This window comes from Aplidium turbinatum, chromosome 12, assembly GCF_918807975.1.
Source record: "Aplidium turbinatum chromosome 12, kaAplTurb1.1, whole genome shotgun sequence".
Lineage (NCBI taxonomy): Eukaryota > Metazoa > Chordata > Ascidiacea > Aplousobranchia > Polyclinidae > Aplidium > Aplidium turbinatum.
In genome coordinates, this window is record NC_137483.1 from 18,017,223 (window position 1) to 18,043,432 (window position 26,210).

Sequence of the window (26,210 nt, forward strand, 5' to 3'; positions counted from 1 at the left end):
ATTAGGTGCAGTTGCAGGAGCGCTAAGCGTTTATGCACTGTTTGCTCCAAGAAAGGCTTTAAATGCAGTATTCACTGTGCTTGTGAAGCTCAGCATGAAAATTCATCACTTTTACAGTGCTAGATACCCAAGAGCTGTGAGTGTAGAAGTATATTTACTTTACCGGTAATAAAAATAGTTTCATTCCTACAACAGGACCTCAAATTGTTACTGTGGTAGTTTTTGCAAGTAAAATATTCTTTGCAATGAATGATTTGTAAATGAAAGTGAACGCATATATTAAATATACGCTGCGTTTTCTGTTGAAGCAAATCAATAGTACTGAATAAACGACATTAAATGGTCTCCAGATGAGCATTAATTGCTCAAATTGCTGATGTTTATCTTTCTATTATACGTTGGTTCTACATCTGCTAACGCTGTATCACCACTTGTTTCAGTTGCTAATGTTGTTGAAGTGTCATAGTCTACATTGAATTACACTTTAACGTAGGCAATTATATATAATTGCGTGAAAATAATTAAACTGTAATAAATGGCCAAATACGTCACAAATATGGGTATATTCGGCAGAAAAAATGCAGGGGTGGAGAGAAACGGGGGTTGGGAGGGCACAATTTTTGAAGCCAAATTCATCTTGTAAGCTGCAATATAGGTAAGAAAAGTTCTAAATTTAAAGTAACATTTGAGTGGTGAGGTGCAAAAATTGTGAAAAACATTACTAATGTATGATGTAAGTGGTTGTTGCGCCTACGGTGCAAAACTATTTATAGAAATCAAAAAACTGAAGTAGAGTTGGTTGAAAACCTGATGAGAAAGTGTTTGCGTGGAAGGCGAATACAATTTTTGAAAATTTTACTGTCGAGCAAATTACATGTAAAATCATAATTTTGGGGGAGGGGGTAAGTGCCCCTTCCCTGTCGACACCCATGATCACAACCTTTTTAAAAAAAATTTAATACACTTATCTTTTTGTGAGTGTTATTTACGTGTATATGCTTCCTAAGTTGCATTTTACTTAGAGCAAATATTTACAATCGCTAGATGGCGCGCTGTGAAAATTTAAAATCCGGTTTTGGGGCAATTCCCCAAGTTCGATTTTTGCCGAATTTTGGAATCGTCGGTCTGACTACCAGACAAGCCTCCTGCAACCAAAAAATGGTTGTTATCAAAAATGTCCGGGTCCAATGTCACTTCTTACTCGTCTATATCTCAAATTATTGTAGAATAGATTCGAAACCTCAACTATTCGAAAATGCCCATCCCTAACCGTATACACTGCAAAAGTTTCCTGCTTAGTCAAGCATTAACCGGAAAGCTATCAGGAAACACAGTGGCAATTCTTACTATGTCGTATATAATTGTAAATATAGCCTCTGTGAGGCTGTATTCAGCATAGGTCACTCAAGCGTGGTGCACTTTTTTTATACGTTAGTTTTAACAAGAAAGGTACGTTTATTATCTCTAAATGAGTAATTTTTGGTATAGGATTTGATAGCTGGTTTTTTATGTCTGCAATAGGTGTTGACACTGTTGGGATGCGCTTTTTTTCAAATTGTGTTGATGTTTGAGAATTTTATGGGTAAATATTTGTTTGCCAAAAGGGGATGTGACCATATTTATCAAACGAACTTGCATGTATGTGCTTGGGTTCAAACATTCAAATGTTGTTTTGCTAGACTAGTTGAAGGAATTGCTGATTCTATGCACTGCATTGTTACTGTTGTTCGTAATGAGTAAGTTTGGTAGCTCTAAAAATTAACAATGCTTACTCAAAAAAATTTGATTACATAATTTATAATTTTAACGTTTTGGTTTTGCTTTTTCTTGTTCTTGTTTTGTTGACACTTCATTCATATACGCCTACGGTATCTGCTGCACAATGCGTGTCATTTCAAAATATACCCAGGCCCCTGATTCTGTTATACCCAGGCCCCTGAGTTTTCAAGATATTTGACAAGGAAAGAATTTCTAAATTCATTATAAAGTCATTATTTTTGAAATGCACGGCCTTACTTTTGCAAAAGGATACGCTTGAGTGCATATGTCTTGCTTGAGTAATATATGGTAAATATAGCCTCTGCCATTAACAAAAAGGAGAATCAGATTCATCTCAGTCCAAAACATGTGGATTTATAACTGTTGGTGATAAATTATTCCAGGCATTTATTACACGTTCTATAAAAAAGTTAAATTTTTGCCTTGTGTCATCATGCCAAAGCGATGCGCTGTATATGACTGTTTATCTGGTGGTACTTCAAATAAAATTTCTTTGTTCAAATTCCCAAAAAATTGTAAAACAAGAATAGAATGGGAACAGTTTGTAAAAACCACGAGAGTATGGAAGGGACCAACAGAGTCCAGTACTATATGCAGACTCCATTTCAAGGAAACAGATTTCCAAAATCTTCAATTTGAAATGGGGCTTGCCATCTGCCTTAAATTAAACCGCAATGCATGCCCTTCAATTTTTCCAAAAACATCCTTTTCAACAACTCTGCAACCTTTGAAGTCAAGATCCATTGATCCTTTGAAGGAAAAATTGATGAAAAGTTTGGCAAAAGCAGTGTAGTGCTAAAGCCCCAACTTTTACCCCAAATCACATTTAAATGTAGTGAAAGATGGAAAAATTTTGATGTTTTTTATTTTCCCTGAAGAGGTTCAATATTCCATTGTGATGTCATAGTCATGTTTGTTTTCCCTTAATCACACCATTGTGCTGTCATAGACATTTTTAAAAGAAGTATGGTTGCACTTATCTATCCAAATTGAACTACTGTAGTTTTCAGGACTTTGAGAATTTAGCACTTTTCTCTTTTTGCCAAACTTTTCATCAATCTTTCCTCTACCCAATAAAAAAAAAAAATTAAAGTTACGCATCATGGTTTTATTGGTGCGTAACGACAAGAGGTCAATTCTCACTCCTTTTTACTCCAGTGTAGTTCCCAAATAAAATAAGTTTTCATCTTTGATGTTTGTTTTGTATCTTTATCCTGCATTGCGGTAGCCTAATATGGGTAAAACTTTATTCTTGTCAGGAAAAGTATTATGAAGCATTGATTCACTATGTGAACACTGCGAGCAGTGCTGAAAAACTCCACTTTAAAGGGAAACTTTCTTCATTCATGGTTGGTAGTTACTAGCAATAGTTAACATGGGTGGTGGGCATTTGAAAGGAACATTAACCTAAACCTTTTCTGACAATTGCACTTACTTTTGACAGCTAAAAATATCAGTGATAAGATCTCTTGCATTATGTCACAAATGATCTGCAGGAAGCATCAATGACAAAGTGTCTAAGACCTTACAACACACGAAAAGAATACTTCTGTTTCAACATTTATAAAGCATATTCATCGTTGTTAAGCTATCAGTTAAAAAACATGTTTAAACAAGCTATTGGCAATAGCTTGCATTAGTAAATTACCACAAACAAGGTAATGTGTGTTCTGAATACTGCCATCTTGTTTTTGCCAAAATTTTGTCAACCCATTGCAGGCCACGAAATTCGTTTTTGTTGACGGCGGACAAACGTGTCCAGTCTGAGCAGCTATCTCGGCGGACAAATTAAGTCTCACGGCGGACACACCAGTTTTAGCGTCGATCGTCATGCTTAATCACTTTTTCTTGATAATTCTTCGCCATTTGAGAACTATAGCTACGGTTTAGAAGGCTTTATAAAACTTTAGCAAAGTCACTGACTCTGAAAAGCTTTTATCAAAACAACGACGTGCACTTGAAGAGCCAAAGCGCTGTGTAGCTGCTCAATACGCCGCATAACTGATTAACTTCCACCGAACGAAGTCGTGTGGCTTCTTGCATCACAATGCTCTGAGCACGAGCCGGAAAACTTCTACACTAAAGCTACTATTAAACTTACCGTAACAAATTTTGCTGGATCTTGCTGTAATAGCCTACTCGTATAGTGTAATTTTGTAACCAACCTTGCCTTATCAATATTACTCGGAGATCAAAGCCAGACATTGTGACGTAAGACTTGAACTAAGTTGCTTGAACTAAGCGTGATTAGTGTAAAAGTACCGGTAACTCCCATCGGTTCTTAGCGAAGAATTCACCTTTGTTACGCTGATTCAATGTCATTAATCGTTGAAGCAACGTAAAAATCGAAAGTTTTCCTGCTTAAATGGAAGCTAAGGGATACAGGACGGTATTCACATTTTCTCGATGCGTGCTAGAATGCGCGGGAAATTGTATTCTTGCAACAATTGTTCGTGTTATGCAATGACGATTTGCATCACTAGTTCTTGTGTTATTTCTCGGCGGACAAATATGATCGATCTAGATGGTACTTCCCGCGGACATCACATGCTGTGACGGCGGACATGACCGCCGTGTCCGCCGTGAATTTCGAGGCCTGCATTGAGTATGTACAAGAATAACCAGTAGGCCTACCCATAGGCGCCGACTTTTATTTTTGCACGGGGTGGCGGTAGCACAATATGGCAACCTAAAAACTATCAAACTGCATGTTTTTGTTTGATTTTTACTAAGCGTGTTTCGTAGATGCAATTGTCTTTTCACACCTGATTTGTAGCTCGACAATTTACAAAGCAACTTTAAAACAAAGCACAGGAGGTATGTCGTGAATTTTATTATTACGTTGCTGGTCTGACACTTAACATTTGGCAAAAGTATTTTTGCGAACAGCAGCTCTGTCAATCCAACTGCTAATCAACTGGTCAAGTTGTAACCGTGAAGCTTCAGCTTGATAAACATTTAAAATTAGAACGTGGTTCAATCGCTGTTGCGTCATGGTAGATCGCAAGTAGGTTTTTATGTGCCTGAGTGCACTAAATGATCACCCCGCATCGCAGGTGGTGGAAGGCAACGATAAGTATATTTTCACAACGCAGACCACGTTTGGAAGCATTAATGAAATTGTTTCATTGCTTGCAAATAGATCAAGCAGTTGCAACATAGTTGAAACAAAAATCTGTTTGCTGTTGAAAACTTTCCAGCTGTTGCAATTCCAGACGCAGAAGCGTTGGGTTTATGTCTTCTTTATTTTCTATGATGTAATAAGCAACTCCTATGTCAGACCAATAAATTCTCGCCTCAGACTTTTACAGGACGACTTTTCGTAATTTTTTCTATGATGTAACAAGCAACTCCTACAGTATGTCAGACCAATAAATTCCCGCCTCACAGTTTGTCACGCATTGACACGCAATATTATTGCATGAAGTAGATAACAAAGTAGAAATTAAAGCATGAAGTAGATGACAGTACACTACAATTGAAATCGGAAAATAATTCAAAATGCAAAATCTTGAGTAATTGAAAAAGGTTGCTTTCATTATTTGGGAATTGGCAGGGGGTGTAGCTTTCCTCGAATATAATCATATAAACGTGTAAATTTGCAGAACGTTAAAACTGCTACTTTACTAAGTGCACTATTTAAATAAAACTCAAAAAGTTTCGAAAATTGCATTTTTTTAATGAAATTTGAAAATAGATATTCATTTAGGGCAGGGGCGGGCAACTTCTCCAGTCGGCGGGCCAGATATGGGAAAATGAAGTACTTGGCGGGCCGGATTCACGAATTGCTACATTAATCGCGTATTTATCTACTTAGACAAGAAATAAATCGTATGTAATGTAAACTTGAAGTTTAAAGCATAGAGATCAAAAACAGTATTTAATGAATTTATCAACAATTAGCGTAATGTTCTTCAATAGCTGCTGAAGTCAATGAGACATCTGTGGTCGATTTCGGTAACACTTTCATTGCAAAGCAAACATAAGGTCTACTGCTTACGTTTCTGGGCAAAATCAATGGGAAAATATTTATTGTAAATTCATAATCTAATTTTAACTGAAAACAAAGAATCTAAAAACACAAAGAACTGAAGAATAACTAACAGTCACTATTATTTGCATACGTTCTCCGTTTAATTATTACACTACTTAGCCAAATTTCACTTTGATTTATTTTTCCGGATTGAGGCGAGGTTTGAGACTGAAGGAGATTCTTACAAGAGACAAAGAAAAAGGATGGAAGGGCCCGTTTATGACATAACATAATGTGCTTGTCACTTGACTAAAAACCGAAAACAAAGAGTCAAAGAACACAAACAACTAAAGAATAACTAACAGTCAGTATTATTTGACGTAGTAAGCAAGTAGTGAGTGATTGCGGCAGAGTGTGGCCGCGGGCCACATTATCATGTAAAGAGAGGGAACTGTCTGCGGGCCGCTCAAAATCCCGTCGCGGGCCGGATCCGGCCCGCGGGCCGTATGTTGCCCGTCCCTGATTTAGGGAGTGGAGCTATCAATCATCCAGATAAGTTTATTTCCAAGTATTTTATAGCTGTCATGATTTATAGCGATATTATGAGCAGTTTAAAAATTTTCAAAAAAGATTTTTGAGGGAGGCAATAGAAAGATCGTATTTTATTGATTAATAAATCCCATTGTAAACCTAACAAATGTAACAATGACTTATGATAAGTAACAAATAAAACGATTGCAACAACAACAAGGAAAAAACTTGCAGCCACGTGTTGCGTAATCTGTACGTAGCTTGCTTGATGTTTCGCTAGTATCATGCTTGTGACAAAACAATCATTTTGTTCGCAATACTGTATTGGTTCACCTCTTGCTTCACGTTGACTTGAAGCGAAAACCAATGATCAAAAAAAGATTTAAACTTCCGTTCAAATTACATTTATTTGCAGTAAGTAATGTAACCTAAACGGGGTGGCTGCCACCCCGCCATAGCGGTTACGGGGTGGCGTGGCCACCCCGTAAGTCGGCGCCAGTGGGCCTACCGGTATACTAACATCGTAGGCTACCTTCCATAAAGGGCACTTCCATAAAAGGAAAAAGAAATTAACTCATCTACATTATGTCATGTATCAAATTGCATTAATTCAATGTTTGTCAGGTCTACTGCCACAAACATGCCTGAGAATGAAAAAGAAAGTGAAACAACGTAGGCTATAGGGCTATGCAAAAAACATATGCTGCTGCCAAGCACACACACTTAGGAATTTCAGCACACCAATAAAACCAATTTTACTAGTTTAATGTGTTTCAAGAGCACTATAATGAAACTAAGCTGCAAATTGTAAAAAATTTGCAACTTTTCCAGAAAAATATGAAAAAAAACAAAAAACGCGTGTTTTTTTGGCCCAAGTTTTTTTTGAAAAAAAACACGTTTTTTTAAAAATAAACGGTTCGTTTTTTTTGCATTTACAACTCTACTCACCACCCATGTTGACTATTGCTAGTAACTACCAACCTTGAATAAAGAAATTTTCCCTTTAAAGTGGAGTTTTTCAGCACTGCTCAGTGTTCACATAGTGAATAAATGCTTTATAATACGTTTCCTGACAAGTATAAAGTTTTACCCATTTTCCCGCAATGCAGGATATTATAAAACAAACATCAAAGATGAAAACTTATTTTATTTGGGAACTACGCTGGAGTAAAAAGGAGTGAGAATTGACCTCTTGTCGTTACGCACCAATAAAACCATAAAGCGCAACTTTAAAAAAAAATTTTTTTGGTGGAGGAAAGATTGACGAAAAGTTTGGCAAAAACAGAAAAGTGCGAAAGTCTCAAAGTCCTGCAAACTAGTTTAAATTGGATGGATTAAGTGCAACATACTTCTTTTAAACATGTCTATGACAGCACAATGGTGTGATTAAGGTAAAACAAACATGACTATGACATCACAAAGGAGTATTGAACCTCTTCAGAAAAAATAAAAAACATCAAAATGTTTCCATCTTTCACTACATTTAAATGTGATTTTGGCTAAAGTTGCGACTTTAGCACTACACTGCTTTTGTCAAACTTTTCATCAATCTTTCTCTACCCAAATAAAAAAAATTTTTTTTAAAGTGACGCATCATGATTTTATCAGTGCGTAACGGCAAGAGGTTAATTTCTTTTTATCTCAAAAAGTAGTAGCCAAAGTTTTAATGTTCATAAACAGATAGCCCACCCAGAAAACATGGGGGTAGAACTAAAAATTAACCAAATATGTGGAGCGGTTCTTGAGATATTGCCGTTTTTCTATTGCTTCTTGTTTATGAAGCCACCTAGTGGCTAAGATTATTTCTCTTATAACTCGAGAACCGCTTGTGTGGTTTTCATCAAGTTTGTACCAAATGCACATCAACTGGAACAACCTCTTGTTGGAAAAAGTGTGGTGTGCTGGTCAAAAGTGCCTTTGTGAAGCAGAGAAACAAAACACTGACCACCTAGTCCTAACATGCCCATTAACCAAAATCCCAGGTTGCTTCGAAACTGTACACGAGTGTGGTACTACATTTAACAACTGGCTGGACCAATTTACAGACCATACTTGGGATGTGCCAACCATAGGACATTGTTACTACTATTTGAGACAATGAGAAATCTTTATGGCTCGTGTGTTGAGAGACTTGAGATCTACAAAATTGTAAGGAAACAATATACCAGACATAATAGTCTGATTTGAAATAAGTTATACGAGTTATGAGACTGTTTGTTTGTTGAAAGAGACATTATTGCAATGAGTTTACCCTAATTGCTGCATATTGTGACATTTAATGTCAATATAGGTAAAAAAAAAAAAAAAAAAACGAATAAAAAACAAAAAAAAAACAATAAAAAACAAAAAAAACGTTTTTTTACATCTCTACTTGCGACCCAAGCAAATTGTCGTAATATTTTAAAAGCCATACAAGATTGTGTTGCAAACAAACAGCACTACAAAAGCAGTAACTTTTTCCAAAAATAATATGTTTATCAAATCACTAATGAGATAGCTGTGATGGCTTGCTGTCAGTGAGTTTTTAAAATCAAGGCGTTATTTTGCTTAGGCATAGCCTCATGTCAGCTTTAACTTTCAGCCGGTTTCGCTGTTCAGTTTTCAATACACACATGGCGATGGCGCTAAATCCAATCTTACAAAGCCAAGTTGTTGCAAATGGAATCTGTTTTTGAATCCCTAATTGTGAAACTGTGGGATACACTTTGTACATGGAAGCCCTAAAGTGGATGTTTGCAGAGTCTTTGGGGATTTGTCTTTGAAGGACGCAAAAGAAATACGGTTTGCTACTTCTGTCGTTATGTCCATAAACTGTTCTGCAACATGTATGGAAAGTTGAGGCAGATCTTTTCCAACAAATGGATCAATTATCCAATCATTTTGGTTATTAAGTGTTAGAGATTCTCCATAGTAGTGCACAAACATTTTGGCAAACTGTTCCAGGTGTCTAATTATCGTTTGCTTTATATCAACTCCATTGCCACAGATATATTGCGTTAGCTGAGGAAATATATCGTACTCAACTCTGGTGACATAACTTTTCCAGAATATGAGTTTTTTGTGGTAAACAGAAACATTTACGGCGCGATCAATCACCGTAAAACCGTTGCCTTGCATATATAAATTTAGAGAATTCAGCGAGTCAAATATATCGGCAAGGTAAGCAACTTTTGTCTTGAAATCTTCTTGCAAAAACTTCTCGGCTAATCTCACACAGTTTTGTTGCCTCAGGAAGATAGCATTCTCCTCTTGCAAATAACAAACTCGCTTCAGGACACGACCTCGTGACAGCTATCGCACTTCTGTCTGCAACAGCAATGCTTGATAATAATCAGAATCCACAAAGACGAAAACAAACGTCGATTTAGTGGACTTGTTTTGATGAAGTTTACACACTTCACATCATTCAAGACTTCGTGCAGCGCTTGAGACAGCTTTTTTGCAGCAAAGGCCTCTCTGTGGAGAAAGCAATAAGTCCATACAGCACTTGGGGCTTTGTCTTTGATGCGTTTTACCACACCAGACTATGCATGGTCCAACGTGTGGAAAACTTTGTCATAGTTTGTCTGACATAGCGTTCGTGACATATAGTGCACGTTACAATATATATCCCGTAACTTTGTCAAGTTACTTTATGTTTAAGACTAAAATTTTTGTTGGGTTTACATTTAATAATGATAATAACAATAATAAAAGCAAAAATTGTTAAAACTTCTTGCACTACGATCATGCTACAAAGCTTTCCGATGTCTCGACATGAAACGCTTTATGACTTGTGTTTATATTTTCCAGTTTTGTGATCGATCTCTTCACGTTTTAAATTTTTTTTATTGTTATTTTTTTATGCCAAGATACAATATACCTGAAAAACAAGCGACCCAAAAAAATTATCAGGCGACCCAACTTTGGGTCGCGACCCATGAGTTGGGAACCACTGTTTTAACCAAGTGGTTGTTGGCAGTAGCATTGACCTGGAGGTCTAGAAAGTATGTTTGGACCCGGGATGATTTTAAGAGCCTAACCATTCCATTAGTACGAATGACACTGTGCTAATTGCTAGCTACTTCAGAAGAAAAACTTCAACAACTAGTTGCAACAATTGGGTCTGCTACTATTCGGCGAGTTTTTGAAAATCCTACGATGCCTAGAACTGCAAATCCAACGATTGAATATTTAGACATTGAATCAATGTAAAAATGAACTGTTAAGCTAACTGGGTTCTTGGAACAAATCGAAGGGCTTCTGTGAATGTTTCTCAGTTTCAACGTTTCCTAGTCAGCAAAAGTTCTTTTTCTATACGATTTCAACGTTTAGCAACATTAAAACGATGTAAAAATGACAACTTCTGCTGGTCGTGATAACTATAGGCTACCGTACCCGATAATTTCCTTTCAATCCAAGCTGTAGGCCACACATTTGGTTAGCCTTTTCATTCTGTTACTACAATGTAAAAATGAATTGTTAGGCTAACTGGGTTCTTGGAACAAATTTTTGCTGGTCGGGATAACTAGGCTACGGTACCCGATAATTTCCTTTTAATCCAATCTAAGCTGTCCAGTGTCCACACATTTATTGATCCAAAGTAATCATTTTAACTATTCAAAGGTACTAACTTATCAGGGTTGAGAAAAACTCGAGTTTTTTTTAAAAAAGCCCAACCCCCATGCTTTTTTTTTAAAAAACCCGTTTTTTTTTGGGTTTTATTTAAAAAAGATGCAAAAAAGGTAGATTCAGGCTTATTTCACCTCAAATACTACTTTTTACCCATAAAGTACCTCTCACTCACAGAACATGCTGGCATAACTCAATAAAGTAATGCACTAGGGCTGTTTAACTGGGTCTGCTACTATTCGGTGAGTCCGATTCGGTGAGTTCCTAACCCCTAACCCTAAAACGGCAATGATAATTAGGCTACGGTACCCAATAATTTAAAAAAAAAATTAAAAAATCCCCTGTTAAGCGATCGGACTCACCGAAACGGGCCATTCCGTGTTTAACTATGAGCCTCTATGAGGCCTTCTTGCGTAAATGAGTTTTAGTGTAGTACAAAGTGGCATTACTTGATTTTTGTGTACAGAAATATCCACTGTGTTTTCAATTTATCCTTGGAAATTTCCTTCACAATCACATTCTCAAGTCCTAATTTGAAGTTTGTTTTAAGTAGCCTGCCTTGTAGTACTTTGGTTCATTTTTTTAATTTTCCTATGAAAATTGGACAAATATGATGCTCTGGTTTTTTTATGTTTTTTTGTTTTTTTTTAAGTGGGTTTTTTTAAAAAAACCCGGCCGGGTTTTTTTGGATCGGGTAAAATACCGACAACCCTGTAACTTATTGACATAAACATGACAAATTTTAATTTAATAGTTTAAACATTTTATTTTTTCTGCACGATTTCAACGTTTAGCGACGTTAAAACGATGTAAAAACGGCAATTATAACCTTTCAAAAATTTCAAAAAATCGCCCGATAATTTCCTTTAAAAATTCCAAAAACTAGCCGAATAGGGAACTTGCCGAAAAAGGCTCTCGCTGAATACGGAGCTCGCCGAATCAGACTCGCCGAAACGGGTCATTCCGCAACAATTCAAGAAGCAAAACTTTTAGTATATATGACTTTTAGTATTAATACCGTACTAAAAAGACTGAAAGTACGATCTTTACTAAAAAATAAACTTTGGTTTAACTTATATCCAATATTTATATATATCCAATATCCAATATATCCAATATCCAATATTTATATATATTGATTTCAAACAAACCAATTAAACAATTTTGCATACCTTATTGTTCATTACAAATAAGGCAATGCAAAACAGAGATTAAAACAAGAATTGTTCAAACGAAACAAGCTTTCCAAAACACTGCATGCATTTTTCAAAACGAAAATTTGCAATTCATGATAAGGAAGAGTGTGTTAACAAGACATATTTTTCTGTGTGGGTGTGAATTTGTGAAACCTAGAAGACGCTATGCAAAGAAATGCAAAATTAAGTAAATGCTGCTGAAATGTGGTTCTTTCGAAAAATGCAACAAATATAATACTTCAACCACAAAACAAATGATGATGTGCTAACCCGAACCGATCAAACCAGAACTCTCTTGGAGAACATCATCAAGCGACAAACAAGCTTTTTTGGCCACATTATGAGGAAGGAAAAGTTAGAACGCAATGCTTTTTGTGGAAAGATCAAAGGAAAACAAATTTGTAGAAAACAGTGTCTTACTTTCTTCAAAACCATAAGAATCACCTTTCTGTTATTATACAACCACAACAATTTTTAATACAGTCAAATACTGAGATAAATGGAAAGAACTATGCATGAACGCCTAAGCCAGGAACAAGCATGGTACTCAAAGAAGAAGAATCATTCCAAGGGGCCTGGGAAATTGAAAAAACCACCTCATATTCATTGGATAATGGATGTGGTGTGTTTTTTCTTAGAAGTCTCATTGTCTGGAGGCTCATTGGTACTGGGCTCAGATTATCCTCTAGTCTCCACGGCCCTGGTTGTTGGAGAGGACTGTAAATAATTTTTCGGCGCAACAGCGTCAATTTTTCATGGAAATATTTATATGGAAGATTTTTTAGAATTACGCAGCCACTTAATCATTTTAGGCTATGCAGTATGTTGTATTATAAATTACTATTTAAACACTAAAAAGTTTGACAAGGTCTGTTGTTGGTCATGCCTTGGGATAAGCCTTTATGCTGGGTTGGGGTCCACGTCTTTTCGGCGCAAACAGTTAGGTGCCGATCAGATAGGCGCGCACACTGTGGCGTCTGGATGTTTAGGTGCGGAGCACTGTGGTGCCCGTTCATTTTGGTGCTATTCCTAGTTAAAGTCTGCAGATTGTATCAGCTTGGCAGGTAGGGCAATGCTTTTCACACAAAATGTTATACTGAACAGAAAAATATGTTGTTTTGTTATTGCGCGTGTGGAGATGATGTGCGAGACAGCGCTCTACTAGTACTACTCTTGATGGGTCTGCTACTATTCGGTGAGTCCGATTCGGTGAGTTCCTAACCTCTAACCCTAACCCCTAATCCTAAAACCGCAATGATAATTAGGCTACGGTACCCGATAATTTAAAAAAAAATTAAAAAAATCCCCCGTTAAGGGATCGGACTCACCGAAACGGACCATTCCGACTCTTGATATTAGCACATCTCCGCAGGACATTTGCTATGCATCCTGAACACAAGTTGCAGCCAGATGGAACTTTACTTAATCTGTTATCTTTCGCAATTGGCGAGTACGTATGAGACAACGCTCTACTACGTCTACATGAATACATTTCTATAGGGCATATGAATTCTGGGTACAAGTTGCAAGCATAATGGTGCGACTTTGCTCGTTATTAAACCTAGTCGGGGTTTCGACGGAAAACTAAGTTACGGTACTCTTCACTCAAGCCTACCACCCCCTTAAATATAGGCTACGGTATATTTTTTACCGGTGTTTAATATAGTTATTATTTGACTCACTAAAAGTGAACTCAGTCATGTTCGGATACTTGAATAATTTATTGATGAAGCTTTCGCCGACGCAAACCTGGACTAACAACAAATAAATGCTGAACACACGCATTAAATATTTTTTGTTCAATACAACATTTTGTGTGAAAAGCATTGCCGCAGCTTCACTCACGGAAGCCATGACATATTTTTCTTTTCAATACAGCATTTTGTGTGAAAAGCATTGCCCCACCTGCCAAGCTGATACAATCTGCAGACTTTACTGGAAATAGCACCTAAATGACTGGGCGCCACAGTGCTCCGCACCTAAATATCTAGACGCCACAGTGTGTGCGCCTATTTGACCAGCGCCTAACTGTCTGCGCCTAAAAGACTTGCTCCCTTTTGTTGGGTATTTGGGTATGTATTATGTAAATTACAGGAGTGATGGTTATAACCAGGGCTGCGATTTTTTCTTTCTTGTCAAACGACCAAAAATTCTGAGTTTGTTTGTCGAATAATGGTATGACGTCATAAGAGTCAGATTATAAGCGTTTGGCCACGGATTACTGTGTGATAGAGAATTTTTCCTTTGGCATCTCTTTAGTCTCGCTTAGTAGCCTACGTTAATGGTTATGCACCTAGGCTACTCACATGCAAACACAGTTAGGAGCGAAACATGCAAGTTACCAAGAAACACAGCGAAGATAAAGCAAAGATAAATTCTTTTATTGTGTGCTTCTGCAATTATTTTCTCCTGTATCAATCACCTGCTTTAAGTTATATACCGGAAAGGAAATCTTAAATTTGTTTTTGTCATCATGCACTGGCTACATAAATCTATCATTGTTAAATCTTTCAAAGGATGACATCTCGCCTGGTGCGAGACAAATTTCCTGCAGATGTCCAGACTTCCCAGCCAGCGAACTTGTTTATACATGTCATGCATTGTGATTCAACGTCTGCAGACGTTGAATCAATGTAAAAACGACGGGTTTTGCTAGCTGGGTTGTGTGCTTTTGTGAATGTGCAAAATCGCCCATTACGTAATCACAGAAACTCTTTTAGTGGAAGGAAGTCGAGTTGCAACCGTGTTTATCTGTCTACTATTCTTTATTCACATTGCAAAACATTTCTGCAATGTTGGAACAACAAGTGCATAAGTCAGACATAAATACAAACTTGCAAACACGTTGACAACTAAAAGTAGCCTACTTCGGTTATTTTATCTATAAAAGAAACTCGTTGTGTCGAATAGCACGAAACGTGTGTGGCGAAATGTTTGATGGCAGGCGTTAGAACTTCGATCAAAGCATTTTCTCGCAGTGTTCAAAATGTTCTGGAAGCGAACTCCTTTCCATGAAAATAGCGGCTTTTTTCATCTGTATTTCTGAACATCTGGTCGGAAACTAGGCTGTTTTCTACATGTAAAAAACTTTCATAGCAAGTATCCAACAGTCATTTTACCAGAGCAATATTGTTAATTGACTCAAACGGCGAAATACAAACTGGCATAGACGTTGACAACTCAACATAGCCTAGGTTATTTCATTTATAAAAGAAACCCGTTGTGTCGAATAGCACAAAACGTGTGTTGCGAAATGTTTGATGCCAGGCGTTGGAACTTCGATCAAAGCATTCTCCCGCAGTGTTCAAAATGGCGGCGCTGACGCCTTGGGAGTTTCTAGTGTGAAGCGTCGCTTTTAGACCTTGCTTTGAAGTATCTGGCGCAAGAAAGTTTACGCAAGTCAGCATTTTTATGATTGCATCACGTGATGCCCCCTCCCCTGATTGTTCCTCGACCTGACGACGTTTAGTCCTCTCTCAGTTTTTTTCCCTTTTTTTTTCTGTAAGGCACGGCGTTTGTCGAATAGTGATGGCGCGTGTCGAGTGACCTCGTCACCAAAAAAGGCAAAAATCGCAGCCCTGGTTATAACCAAGGCTGCGATAATTGCGGTGATGAGATCACTCGACACGCGACATCACTATTCGACAAACGCCATGCCTAACGGAAAAAAATGTAAATAAAAAGGAAAAAAAATTGAGAGAGGACTAAACGTTGTCAGGTCGAGAAACAATCGAGGGAGCATCATGTGATGTAATCATAAAAGTGCTGACTTACATATACTTTCTTGCGCCAGGTACTTCAAAGCAAGGTTTAAAAGCGACGCTTCACACGAGAAACTCCCAATGCGTCAGCGCCGCCATTTTGAACACTGCGGGAAAATGCTTTGATCGAAGTTCCAACGCCTGGCATTAAACATTTCGCAACACATGTTTCGTGCTATTCGACACAACGGGTTTCTTTTATAGATGAAATAACCTAGGCTACGTTGAGTTGTCAACGTCTATGCCAGTTTGTATTTCGCCATTTGAGCCAGTTAACAATATTGCTCTGGTAAAATGACTGTTGGGTACTTGCTATGAAAGTTTTTCGCATGTAGAAAACAGCCTAGTTTCCGACCAGATGTTCAGAAATACAGATGAAAAAAGCCGTTATTTTCATGGAAAGGAGTTCTCTTCCAGAACATTTTGAACACTGCGGGAAAATGCAGTTCGAAGTTCTAATGCCTGCCATCAAACATTTCGCCACACACGTTTCATGTTATTCGACACAACGAGTTTCTTTTATAGATAAAATAACCGAAAGATTTAACAGTGATGGATTCATGTAGCCAGTGCATGATGACGAAGACAAATTTAAGATTTCCCTTCCGGTATATAACTTAAAGCAGGTGATTGTGGAGAAAATAATTGCAGAAGCATACAATAAAAGAACACAATAAAGCCTACTTATTATGCAAGTTTTTTACATCAAGAAAATAGCCTAGTTTCCGACCAGATGTTCAGAATCAAAAACACAGATAAGAATGGTCGCTATATATAAGAGTTTGCTTCTAGAAGAATAGTAGGTAGTCACTGGGAGTGGACAAGGCAAGGTAATAGGCAAGTTGTAAGAACAGCATAGCTTTGCCTAACTACAGATAGGATAGCCTTCAGTTAGTCTATCCTATAATGACTAAATAACAAAAGAATCTTCCGACAACACGGATGGCAAAAGCTTCGGTCGGTCTTACCGAGAAGCGGTTGAAGTTCAGCAAACAGCGAATGAAGTGCGGGATCTGAGCTATCAAGAGAAGTATTGCCATGTTACTTTGGAACTTATCATTCAGGTGAACTTCCAGCTAATAGCGTGTAGTAGCCTAACGTCGCAAAGCATTCTCAATTTTGAACATGTTTAATGTAATAGTGGTAAGCAAAAGCATGCTTAATAAAATGTGCCTACTACGTTTTCACTTTTCAACAATAAAACTTTATAGATAAGCTCGTTCAAGTGCATAAGGAACAACGCATCGATACATTTTTTTCTCGACGAGACAGTGATAACGTTTCTGAGTTTGCCCAAGCACAACCAACAAGCAGTTCAAGTTCGGTCGGTGAGCTTCCATCTGCAAATATAAGGTCAGGCCCTGGCGATAGCACGGCTTCAGTGGATGTTTAAGCTCATCAGGAATCAGGAAGCGAATCAGAAACCACCATATTGCAACACCGCCTTCGCAAGGACATGTCATGCAAATGGACCCAACGAGGCTTCCTTTATATTGCTTTATGGTGAACAAGAGACTGGGAAAAGACCCTCTGGAAGACCAAAAATGAGATACAAAGATCAGCTTAAAGTCTCCCTCAGCCATGCAAAAATTGATCTGGATTTATGGGAACAACTTGCTAGTGACAGATTACTCTGGAGAAAAATAACTAGGGAAGGCATGGAAGTTTTTGAAAAAAAAAACAATACAAAAAGCCCAAGAAAAACGAAACACTAGAAAGGAAAAGCTAAAACTACCACGTCCCCCACCCTCCATACAATATGATTTTTGCCCATGTCTTTTCCATCATAGACTGGGCCTCCAAAGCCACATACCATACAAAGCCAAATTCGATTTGAAGACGAAACCAATGCTCGGGTACACGAGCTGGAGCCGATGACGATAGCCAAAGGGCTTTTTTCTTTTGCGGTCCTCAGTTTTGCATTTACAACAGTTCTCTTCCCGGAGCAAAACAATAATATACACGTCTGGTCGGTACACAATAGCGCTTGATACTTCTTTGCAATCACTGAGCCAGCGTGCGATTAAAAACTTAAGTGAGTGACTCTGACGTACATCCACACAACTTGTGCGGTAATTCGCGGCAAACGCTTTATCTGATTCTTGTGACGACATATTACTATTCGACAAACAAACGCAGAATTTTTGTTCGTTCGACAAGAATTAAAAAATCGCAGCCCTGGTTACAACTATTGCTAAAAAAGTCACTGCTGGCAATCGCCTACTTGTAATTATAAAACAAGTGAAATGTGCTGGGTTTCCACTAAAGGGGGTGAGGGAACTTGAAGAAACCACCGCATATTTTTTGGATAATGGATATATTTAATCATTTCAATAAATCTTTGATCTGTTGCCTGAGGATTTAATTGGTACCGAACCCTCATTGGTACCTCCGTCTAAGCTGGAGGTTGTTCCATCACTAGATCACAGCCCAATTTTTATGTCTTTTCAAATATAAGTAATAAAGTTAGAGTGTTTTTTTATTTTGTTGGAATTTGAGAATATCTCTGGATAGGTTTTCGTTTGTCAAAAGGTGACGTGATCAGATCACGTTTGCCATATGAACTTGCACATGAACTTTATTTTGATGCCCTACATTTTGTTGTAAACAAGTATGTTTGGTAATTGGTTGCTGTAAAAATTAACAATATTTGTTTAAAAAATAGTTTCATCAATGTATAACTTGAAGCTTTTGGTTTAGCAGAACTTGCCCATAATCTTTGTGAGAGTTTGCCGAATGAACTTGCATGTGATCTCTACCGCACAACTGTTTGTTCTGTATCACTGAGTCAATTTTTTTAAAACTTGTTGATCGTTCTTTGTTTTTCCTGAGCTGAAACAACATCATTGCTTGCATATAGGCAAAAAGGCATCATTTCCTCGCTTAAATACCACAAATGTCATAAAAGAGCTTTAGTCGCAGTGTCAGCTATTGTTTGATTTGTATTCCTATACAACTGCAGTGAACGGTAAAGCTCGATGTCATTGACTGGGGTATCTGTTGTGACTGGTGATTCTATCCATGCCTCAATGTGCACAAGTGTTGCAAACAATCCAAACTCCAGACACCATTTTTTTTCTTATTTTGTCAAGCCAAACTGGTTTCGCCAACAATATACGGTATTTTGAGAACATAAATAACCTTGGCCAATCGCCATCCACCGTACATGGTGGAAGGCACCTGGAAGCCGGAAGCGTATGCCATGCAGTGGATTTTCTCCTAGGAAAATTAGAGCAGCTTCAATAAGCTCCTGGTAATCACCCCTTGGTATAACTATACTACCATTGAGTGTACAACTGTACATAGTAGAAATTTTACAGCTTTTTTCTTGAAACCTGCAAGAATGGTTTCTAAACGAGCATCATCACAAATCACAAAGGAAATAATCACACTGCAACAGATCTAAAAATAGCATCCTTGAAACAAAGATACAGACAGTCAAAGTTCGTTTTGTGACGTCAGAGATGTCAATGAGTCTGATTGCTGCAGTTTGTGGGAAAATGCTTTGATTGTACAATCGATCGCTGGCAATGCATTACGTCGTATAACAAAGCACTAATAGAGTCCTCCAAGTTTAATTAGACTTGCAAACAATTGTAGAATTAAACCTCACAGTCGTGAAGCTCTATGCAACCGATTTAGTACATGTACTAACCCCCTTCAGTGGTATAAAATTTTTCAATTTAAAAGTTTTCTTTTTAAAAGTAAAAGTTTTCGAAACGTTTGTTTGCTGAACATGAGTTTGGATCTACACCAACCCCCTTTTTTGAGAATATTGTTAAACGTATCAATCGGATAATCATATCAAAACGATTGGCAAATGGTTGATATGATGAACTGATTTTGTTTGTACAACCAACACAGAATATTTCGGAATGGCCCGTTTCAGTGAGTCCGATTCGGTGAGTCCGATCCCTTAACGGGGGATTTTAAAATTTTTTTTTTTTAAATTATTGGGTACCGTAGCCTAATTATCATTGCTGTTTTAGGGTTAGGGCATAGGGTTAGAGGTTAGGAACTCACCGAATCAGACTCACCAAATCGGACTCACCGAATTGTAGCAGACCCCAACATTAGCTATATAAAAGGTCAATTAAAAGCATTTTTTTTTGTTTCATTTTTTTCACAAATCTTCAATCTACTTCCTAAAAATCTTTGTTGTGCATATGCAAAAATAATAATGTTATGGTTTTATTTATTGTCGCTCTACAACAGTACAACACTACAACTCTACAACGGTGGGATGGCGCAACGGATAAGGCGTTGGCTTTCCAATTATGCAAACCTGGTTCGACTCCCGGCTTCAGCTGGTTGTTGAAACACCGCTCACCTCTACCCAGGGTGTAATAAATTGGGTGGGCGTAGTTGCTGAAGTAAAGGCGGCCGAGAGAAAGGAACTGGCCACCCTACTCTCCTTAGTGCCGAAGGCTTGGTACAATGAGAACCTTATCTTCTCATACCCGACACTTGAATCAAGTATGGGACCCCCCTTTACCTTTACCTTACAACAGCTAAGGTCTTTTAGCGACAGGGCTCATGTTTTAATTTTTTATATCAGGTTTACTATGTTATCACATTATTACCCGATTTATTCTCACTGCGTTATGCAGGAAAAAACACAATTGGTACCGTTTTTAAAGTCTTCGGTTTGACCCGACCTGGAATCGATCTCAGATCTACCAGCACCAGAGGCGAAGGCGAAACCGCTCAGCCACTGAGCTGGTTTATGCATATGCAACATGGGGCATTACCAGGAATGTAAGATTGAAACAGGATCAAGAAAATCTATCAAAATTCTTCACTATCTATAAAAACAATTCTACATCAGGTGGATAGAAAACCTTGCCGAATTTGAATCTACCCAAAATTTTACTCCTGAATGCAGGCCTCGAAATTCCGGCGGTCATGGCGGACATGACCTCCGGAATGACCTCGAATGTCTGCCGAAGCCGACTCATTGGTCGGTCATAAATGACCGCCGCAAAATTCTTGACAAAAATAGAGCTAAGGGAACGTTCAAATATTACGTAACGCCTTCGAGGGGGAGGGGGGGGTTTATGCAAAGCGTTACGTTAGCGTCACATCGGGGGGGGAGGGGGTTCAAGCAAAACGTTACGTAACGCTTTACAGTACGGAATGGTAGTTTTTTGTGCTGAATTCGTAGTGAAAAAGCGTTACATGGGGGAGGGGGGGATTGAAAAAAGCGTTACGTTGGTGTTACATGGGGGAGGGGGGGTCAAAAATTCGGAAAAAAGCGTTACGTAATATTTGAACGTTCCCTAATGCAGCAAAAAAAAATTTTAATTGTTACAATTGTTTGTTTAACGCGAACAAATACGGAGCTGAAACAATAATAGTACAGGCAATTGCTTTAGATCACATTAGAGTGGCGTGGTTAACGAGCTGATGGCAAAAGTAGCCATTTTTACATCATTTCAACGCCTTGCAATGTTGCCTTGAAATAAAGTTGTCTGAACTTTTCGGCAGGATATTATGTATTCTAATTTCAACAATGAGGATTATTGCGTTACATTGATCGTTTGTTAAAAAGAAACGTCACGGAGAAGCAAGTCTCAGCTGGGTTCCGCACGTGCTTAGGCGAATGTGGCGACCTTATTCACGCCGATACTGATAGAAATAGAATTTCTGCACATAAGGGAGGGTGTTAGACTAACACTATTGTGTTAGTTAGTTAACACTAACACTATTGAGAACGCACTGATTTATTTGCAAGCAAAAAATATGTCCGGTTGAGATATTAAATGTCCGCTGAAAGGGCCAGTCCGGTAGGACATGCTTGACCGCCGGAAAAAAGTACAAATTTCGAGGCCTGTGAATGGATTCTTTTAAAGGACCTTAAGCCTTTCCATGTGGCACCTTTTAGAGCACTTAGTGAGAGTGGTATGCAACCACTTGGTTGCAACATTGAATATATCAAGTAGATGTGACCAAAGGCCAGAAGCTCGTTTTGCAAAATCAATTGCAATTAAAATTCGTTGCAATTCTCTAGCCAGAACATCCTGCTTCCGGTTGAAATGTTTCCTCCGATGCATCATTAATAATATTTATGGTTAACGTTTTTGTAATCGGCAAGTTGCTCCAGCAGATGGAGTGTTTTGACCGGTAAACACATTACGACAAAGAATTGATTCTTGCTTTGAACTTTGTTTAGTAAATAAAGAAAAAAAAGTACTGACAACAGTGGGAATTGAACCCAATTGTTTAATTTACTTCATATCAGAAAGTTTCAAGAAAGAAGCTCACAAAATCATGTGGTTGCTGCAGCGTATCGCAGATTACAAATACGCTTACATTAACTATTCTATAATAGATTTAAATCTTCAACTATTCAAAACTTCCCATCTCCACAATTGAGGCAATCACACTGATGATGTTTTTATTAGCAATTTATCAACTGCTTTAACCCTTTATCCTGTGACGTATTTTGGCCAGTTGACTTGCGGACGGGGGGGTCGGTTCGACACTATCACTTTGAGTTCGTGTAACTCAAAAACTACGCAAGATAGATCAATCAAATTTTCACATGGTGTAGATAATTTATCTGACAACATAACATCGAAACTCTTTTGCAATTTGTTCAACAGCGCAACTTGAAAAATCAAATAATTTGATGGTTGGTCATATTTTTTTATTTGACTTGAGAAATTGCTTCGTAATTAACTTATAATTGAGTGTGACGGGTTAATTCCATTGTGTGGATTTTAATCTCTTACGCGGAGACGTCGTCCACGCTTCAATGAAATCGTAATTGGGTTTGCTCGCGTTTGCTTGTTGTTTTGCCGGAGGCATTGTAAAAAAAATTTGCTTTGTTTCAACATTTGCAGAGAATGAGACAAAATCACCACAAAAAAACTATTTCAAGTTTTTTTTGAGCCACATGTTTATAGTCTATACTTTTTCAAACGTACTGTCATTACTTGATATTGGAACTAAATCAAGCAAACTTTTTCACATTCGCACTGTCGAATTTGGTTATGCATGATCAAGAAACACTTTGTATTTCACAGCACATCTCAGGAAGCTATTTATTCGTTTTTAACATTATTTCAACGTCTAAAGACGTTGAATCGATGTAAAAAGTGTCTGATTTGCTGTCTGGGTAGCGGTTGAATACAGAAAAGTAAGGTAGCCTGTGGTGTCACGTGGAATTTGAACAACAACCTATCCAAAGGTAGTGATTTGCTTCTATAGGAGCTTGTTCCATTTTAGGCCATCATGCACTCCAAAAACAAAGAGCGTCTAAAACTCCTTACTGATAAACTATGTCACGATGCATTCCAAAGTGAAATGTTTCAATACTTACCAACAATGATCACTTTGAATGAAACAATTTTGCAAACAGTTGTGACAAAATGTAGTGATAATAATCGTTTAGTCAAATCGTGTTGGTAGGTTATAGAACAGGTCGTTTGCCAAATGGAACTCCCGTTCTGCCTGACAAACTCAAAGTCGTGGCATAACGATACGAAAAAGAGAAAAAATTATTTTTCAGGCCGATGCTATTGTCGTAAAAAAACAAAAAAATCACTAAAGTGTTGACTTTTTCCTTGGGCAAAATTGAAGGTTATTGATATTTTAAAAATGCACGTTTGTGTCAATAGGATTGAAGTGTTTTTTTTCATGTTGTTAACTAGATTTGCAAAATAACGTTTTCTACATTTTTTTTTGATTTGTTGGACATGCATTTTGTGTCAAGTTATTTATTACGCATTAGAAGATTTCTTTCTGTTCAAATTTTGAAATAGCATTTTAGATGCAGTTTGCGGTTGATGGCGTTACTGCAAAAGCCATCTTTTGTAATTGACACACATCCAAAAACAAAAGACGCATAAACTACTGCTGGCTGATAGACCACGTCACAATACATCATAATGATGTTTTTCCGAACCGAAGACCCAGAAAACCAATTTTGTCGTATATTAGATTAGACGTCTGCAAACGTTGAACCAATGACAAAAAGTGATTTGCTGATTTGAAACAAAGTGATTGCTGTTTCCAATGTGCAAACATTTTGATAAAAAGTAATCAAGTTTTGGCCACAGCATATTGGTCCATTTAGGCTACTATGGTCAATCAACTCACGTTGCAAATAACTTGTTTCGTGTAAAGTCTTGCTTGTGAAAACATCGAAGTAAAAACGCAAAAATGAAGTAAGCTATATTTACAAAGTATTATATTCTTGAATGAACCATAGTTTTAAAAAAATAGTTTGAACAGGTTTCATCTGATGGAAACTATAATTGATATCATCGCGAAGGATCAAATAGCTGCAAAAATCACTTCAAGCAATTCTTTGGGGTGATTTTCATTATGCAAACCAAGGTGAACCTCAATATACATATTTTTATGCCAAACGATAAAAATCGTTCTTTCTTTTTTTCAAGGACAAGGAAAACGATCCGTATAAAATATAATTCAATTCAACGTATTTCCCTTCTTTTGTCAGATATGCATTTTGTGTAACAATGCTTTAGAAAAATTGCTGAGTATGGCATAGCGATTGAGATGCAGTCAGAGAATACAACTCTATGGTTGATGGCGTTATTACAAAAGCCAATCTTTTGTCACGGAAATGTATTCGAAAACAAAAAGGCACAAAAGCGCTGACTGATAGATTACGTTACGATACGTTACACAAACGAGGCATTGATTTCAGATTCTTTCAACCCAACAAACAACTTTGCTCCAAATGACACAAACGTCTAAATTTATGGAGAAAAAGATGTAGGCCTACACCGTTTTGTGAAAATAAGCTTTTGAAGATCAACATTTGAATGAAAAGTTTGAAATTATTGAGTTGGTCCTAATAGTGTTTCTGCTGAGATATATCAAAACTTTTCAATCCTCGTAGAGAAAAAATAATTTTGTAATCTCTCAAGCAACTGCAAAATTACCATTTAGGTAAAGATTCAGTGATGATACAATATGCACAATGCTTGTCAAAGCACAATAATTTAGCTGCGCGTGTTTTTCCACAAAAGCCAAGCAGTTTAGATAGTCTGTGTCAAGTTCTTTTCAATATCCATCAATCTCTCGTTTTCATAAAACATTTTCACAACATTCATGTGAATATAAGTGTACAGGTACATGGAAAAGTTTATTGGCGGGTCAAGAACGCACTCCTTGCTTTCCGACAAGAAATCAAGAAACTTACCACATCAGTCTGTTTGTTTTATGAGATAAACAGAGTTTTGGCAAGAATTTTCCTACTGCTTCTTGTTATAAGTTAGAAACAAAATGTATTCGCCATAGAAAACAACGTAAAATTACATTTTTTCAGTATAGCTTATCGGATGCTCTCTGATAATTTCAAAGCAACTCAGATGTAATTAAAAGATTAATCAAAGCAACTCAAAACTCGAGTTTGCAAACAAAGGCGGACTCATTACGGTTGAATGCTTTACAACAAAGCCAACTCATGAGATATCTGCGTCGCAGTTCCACGCACGGCGGCGCTCAGTAATCCTATTAATCCGTATAATTTGAAAACAAAAGGGCTAGCTAGTAGCAAGCTAAAATATTAGAGTATGTTATGAAAATCATGCCATATCTCTAAAACTATAGACAATAGCAACGTCATTTAAAGCGGAATAAATACTTGAATAATTTTTAGGAAAAGTCAAGAAATTATAAAGCTGTGGATCGCGTAGTTCTTTAATGATATTGCTTTGAAAAGGAGCAAGTCCCCACCGACCCCCCCCCCACAGGAAATAGGGTTAAGTTGACTACGGTTTATCTGGAATAAGTTTTTAGAAGAATTTTTTGCTTTTTTGAAAAATAATCTATATGTGTTACCTCTGCAGCACATAATAACTACTGAAGTAGAATGTAACTTAATACACATACTACTGGTATATTGTTGTATCGTTTTAAATTTCTATAGTAGAGTTAAGGTTTTTTAATTGTGGCCAAGGCGTTATGAAGTAAATTGGACAAGACTGAAATATGGTAAGACAGGCAAAGTTATAATATTAGTAGTTATTTTAACTGTCATCTACAGTACGGTACGGTACTTCAATGATTGAATTTAATCAATATTATATATTCGAGGAGTAGTCAGAAACAGTATAACACTGTAAAAAACTGACACAATTGCATGTAAATTGTAAGGCAAAAAAAAACACTACACATCATCTGGGTGAAACCCTCTTGGGTAAGACCATGTAGGCGACAATAGCGAAAGTTCAGTCGTTCAAATGGTGGTGACCTACCGGGTATATAATTTATCTAGTTGCTTTGCGGCGTCACATTTTATCGTGAAGCTTGAGAGAAACCTCTTAGAAAAAAGACAAAGACCTCTCTAGAAGAATGGCCGAAAAAGTGGTTGACGTCAGTTAT

The 26,210-nt window shown here is 37.4% G+C and overlaps 1 protein-coding gene across 3 annotated transcripts in view; it reads left to right on the top strand.

Annotated features, from left to right (window-relative positions):
- The window catches only part of LOC145781374 (uncharacterized), a 66,827-nt gene that overhangs the window by 7,619 nt on the left and 32,998 nt on the right, over positions 1-26,210 (top strand). Inside the window, exon 1 of one of the 3 annotated variants that reach the window (XM_082593162.1) lies at positions 25,704-25,820. The exons of the other annotated variants lie outside the window; for them this stretch is intronic. Coding sequence (XP_082449288.1) covers positions 25,818-25,820 — 3 coding nt within the window. The 5' untranslated portion in view covers positions 25,704-25,817. Of the gene's footprint in view, positions 1-25,703; positions 25,821-26,210 lie in introns of those variants that run through there. 3 annotated transcript variants of the gene reach the window in all.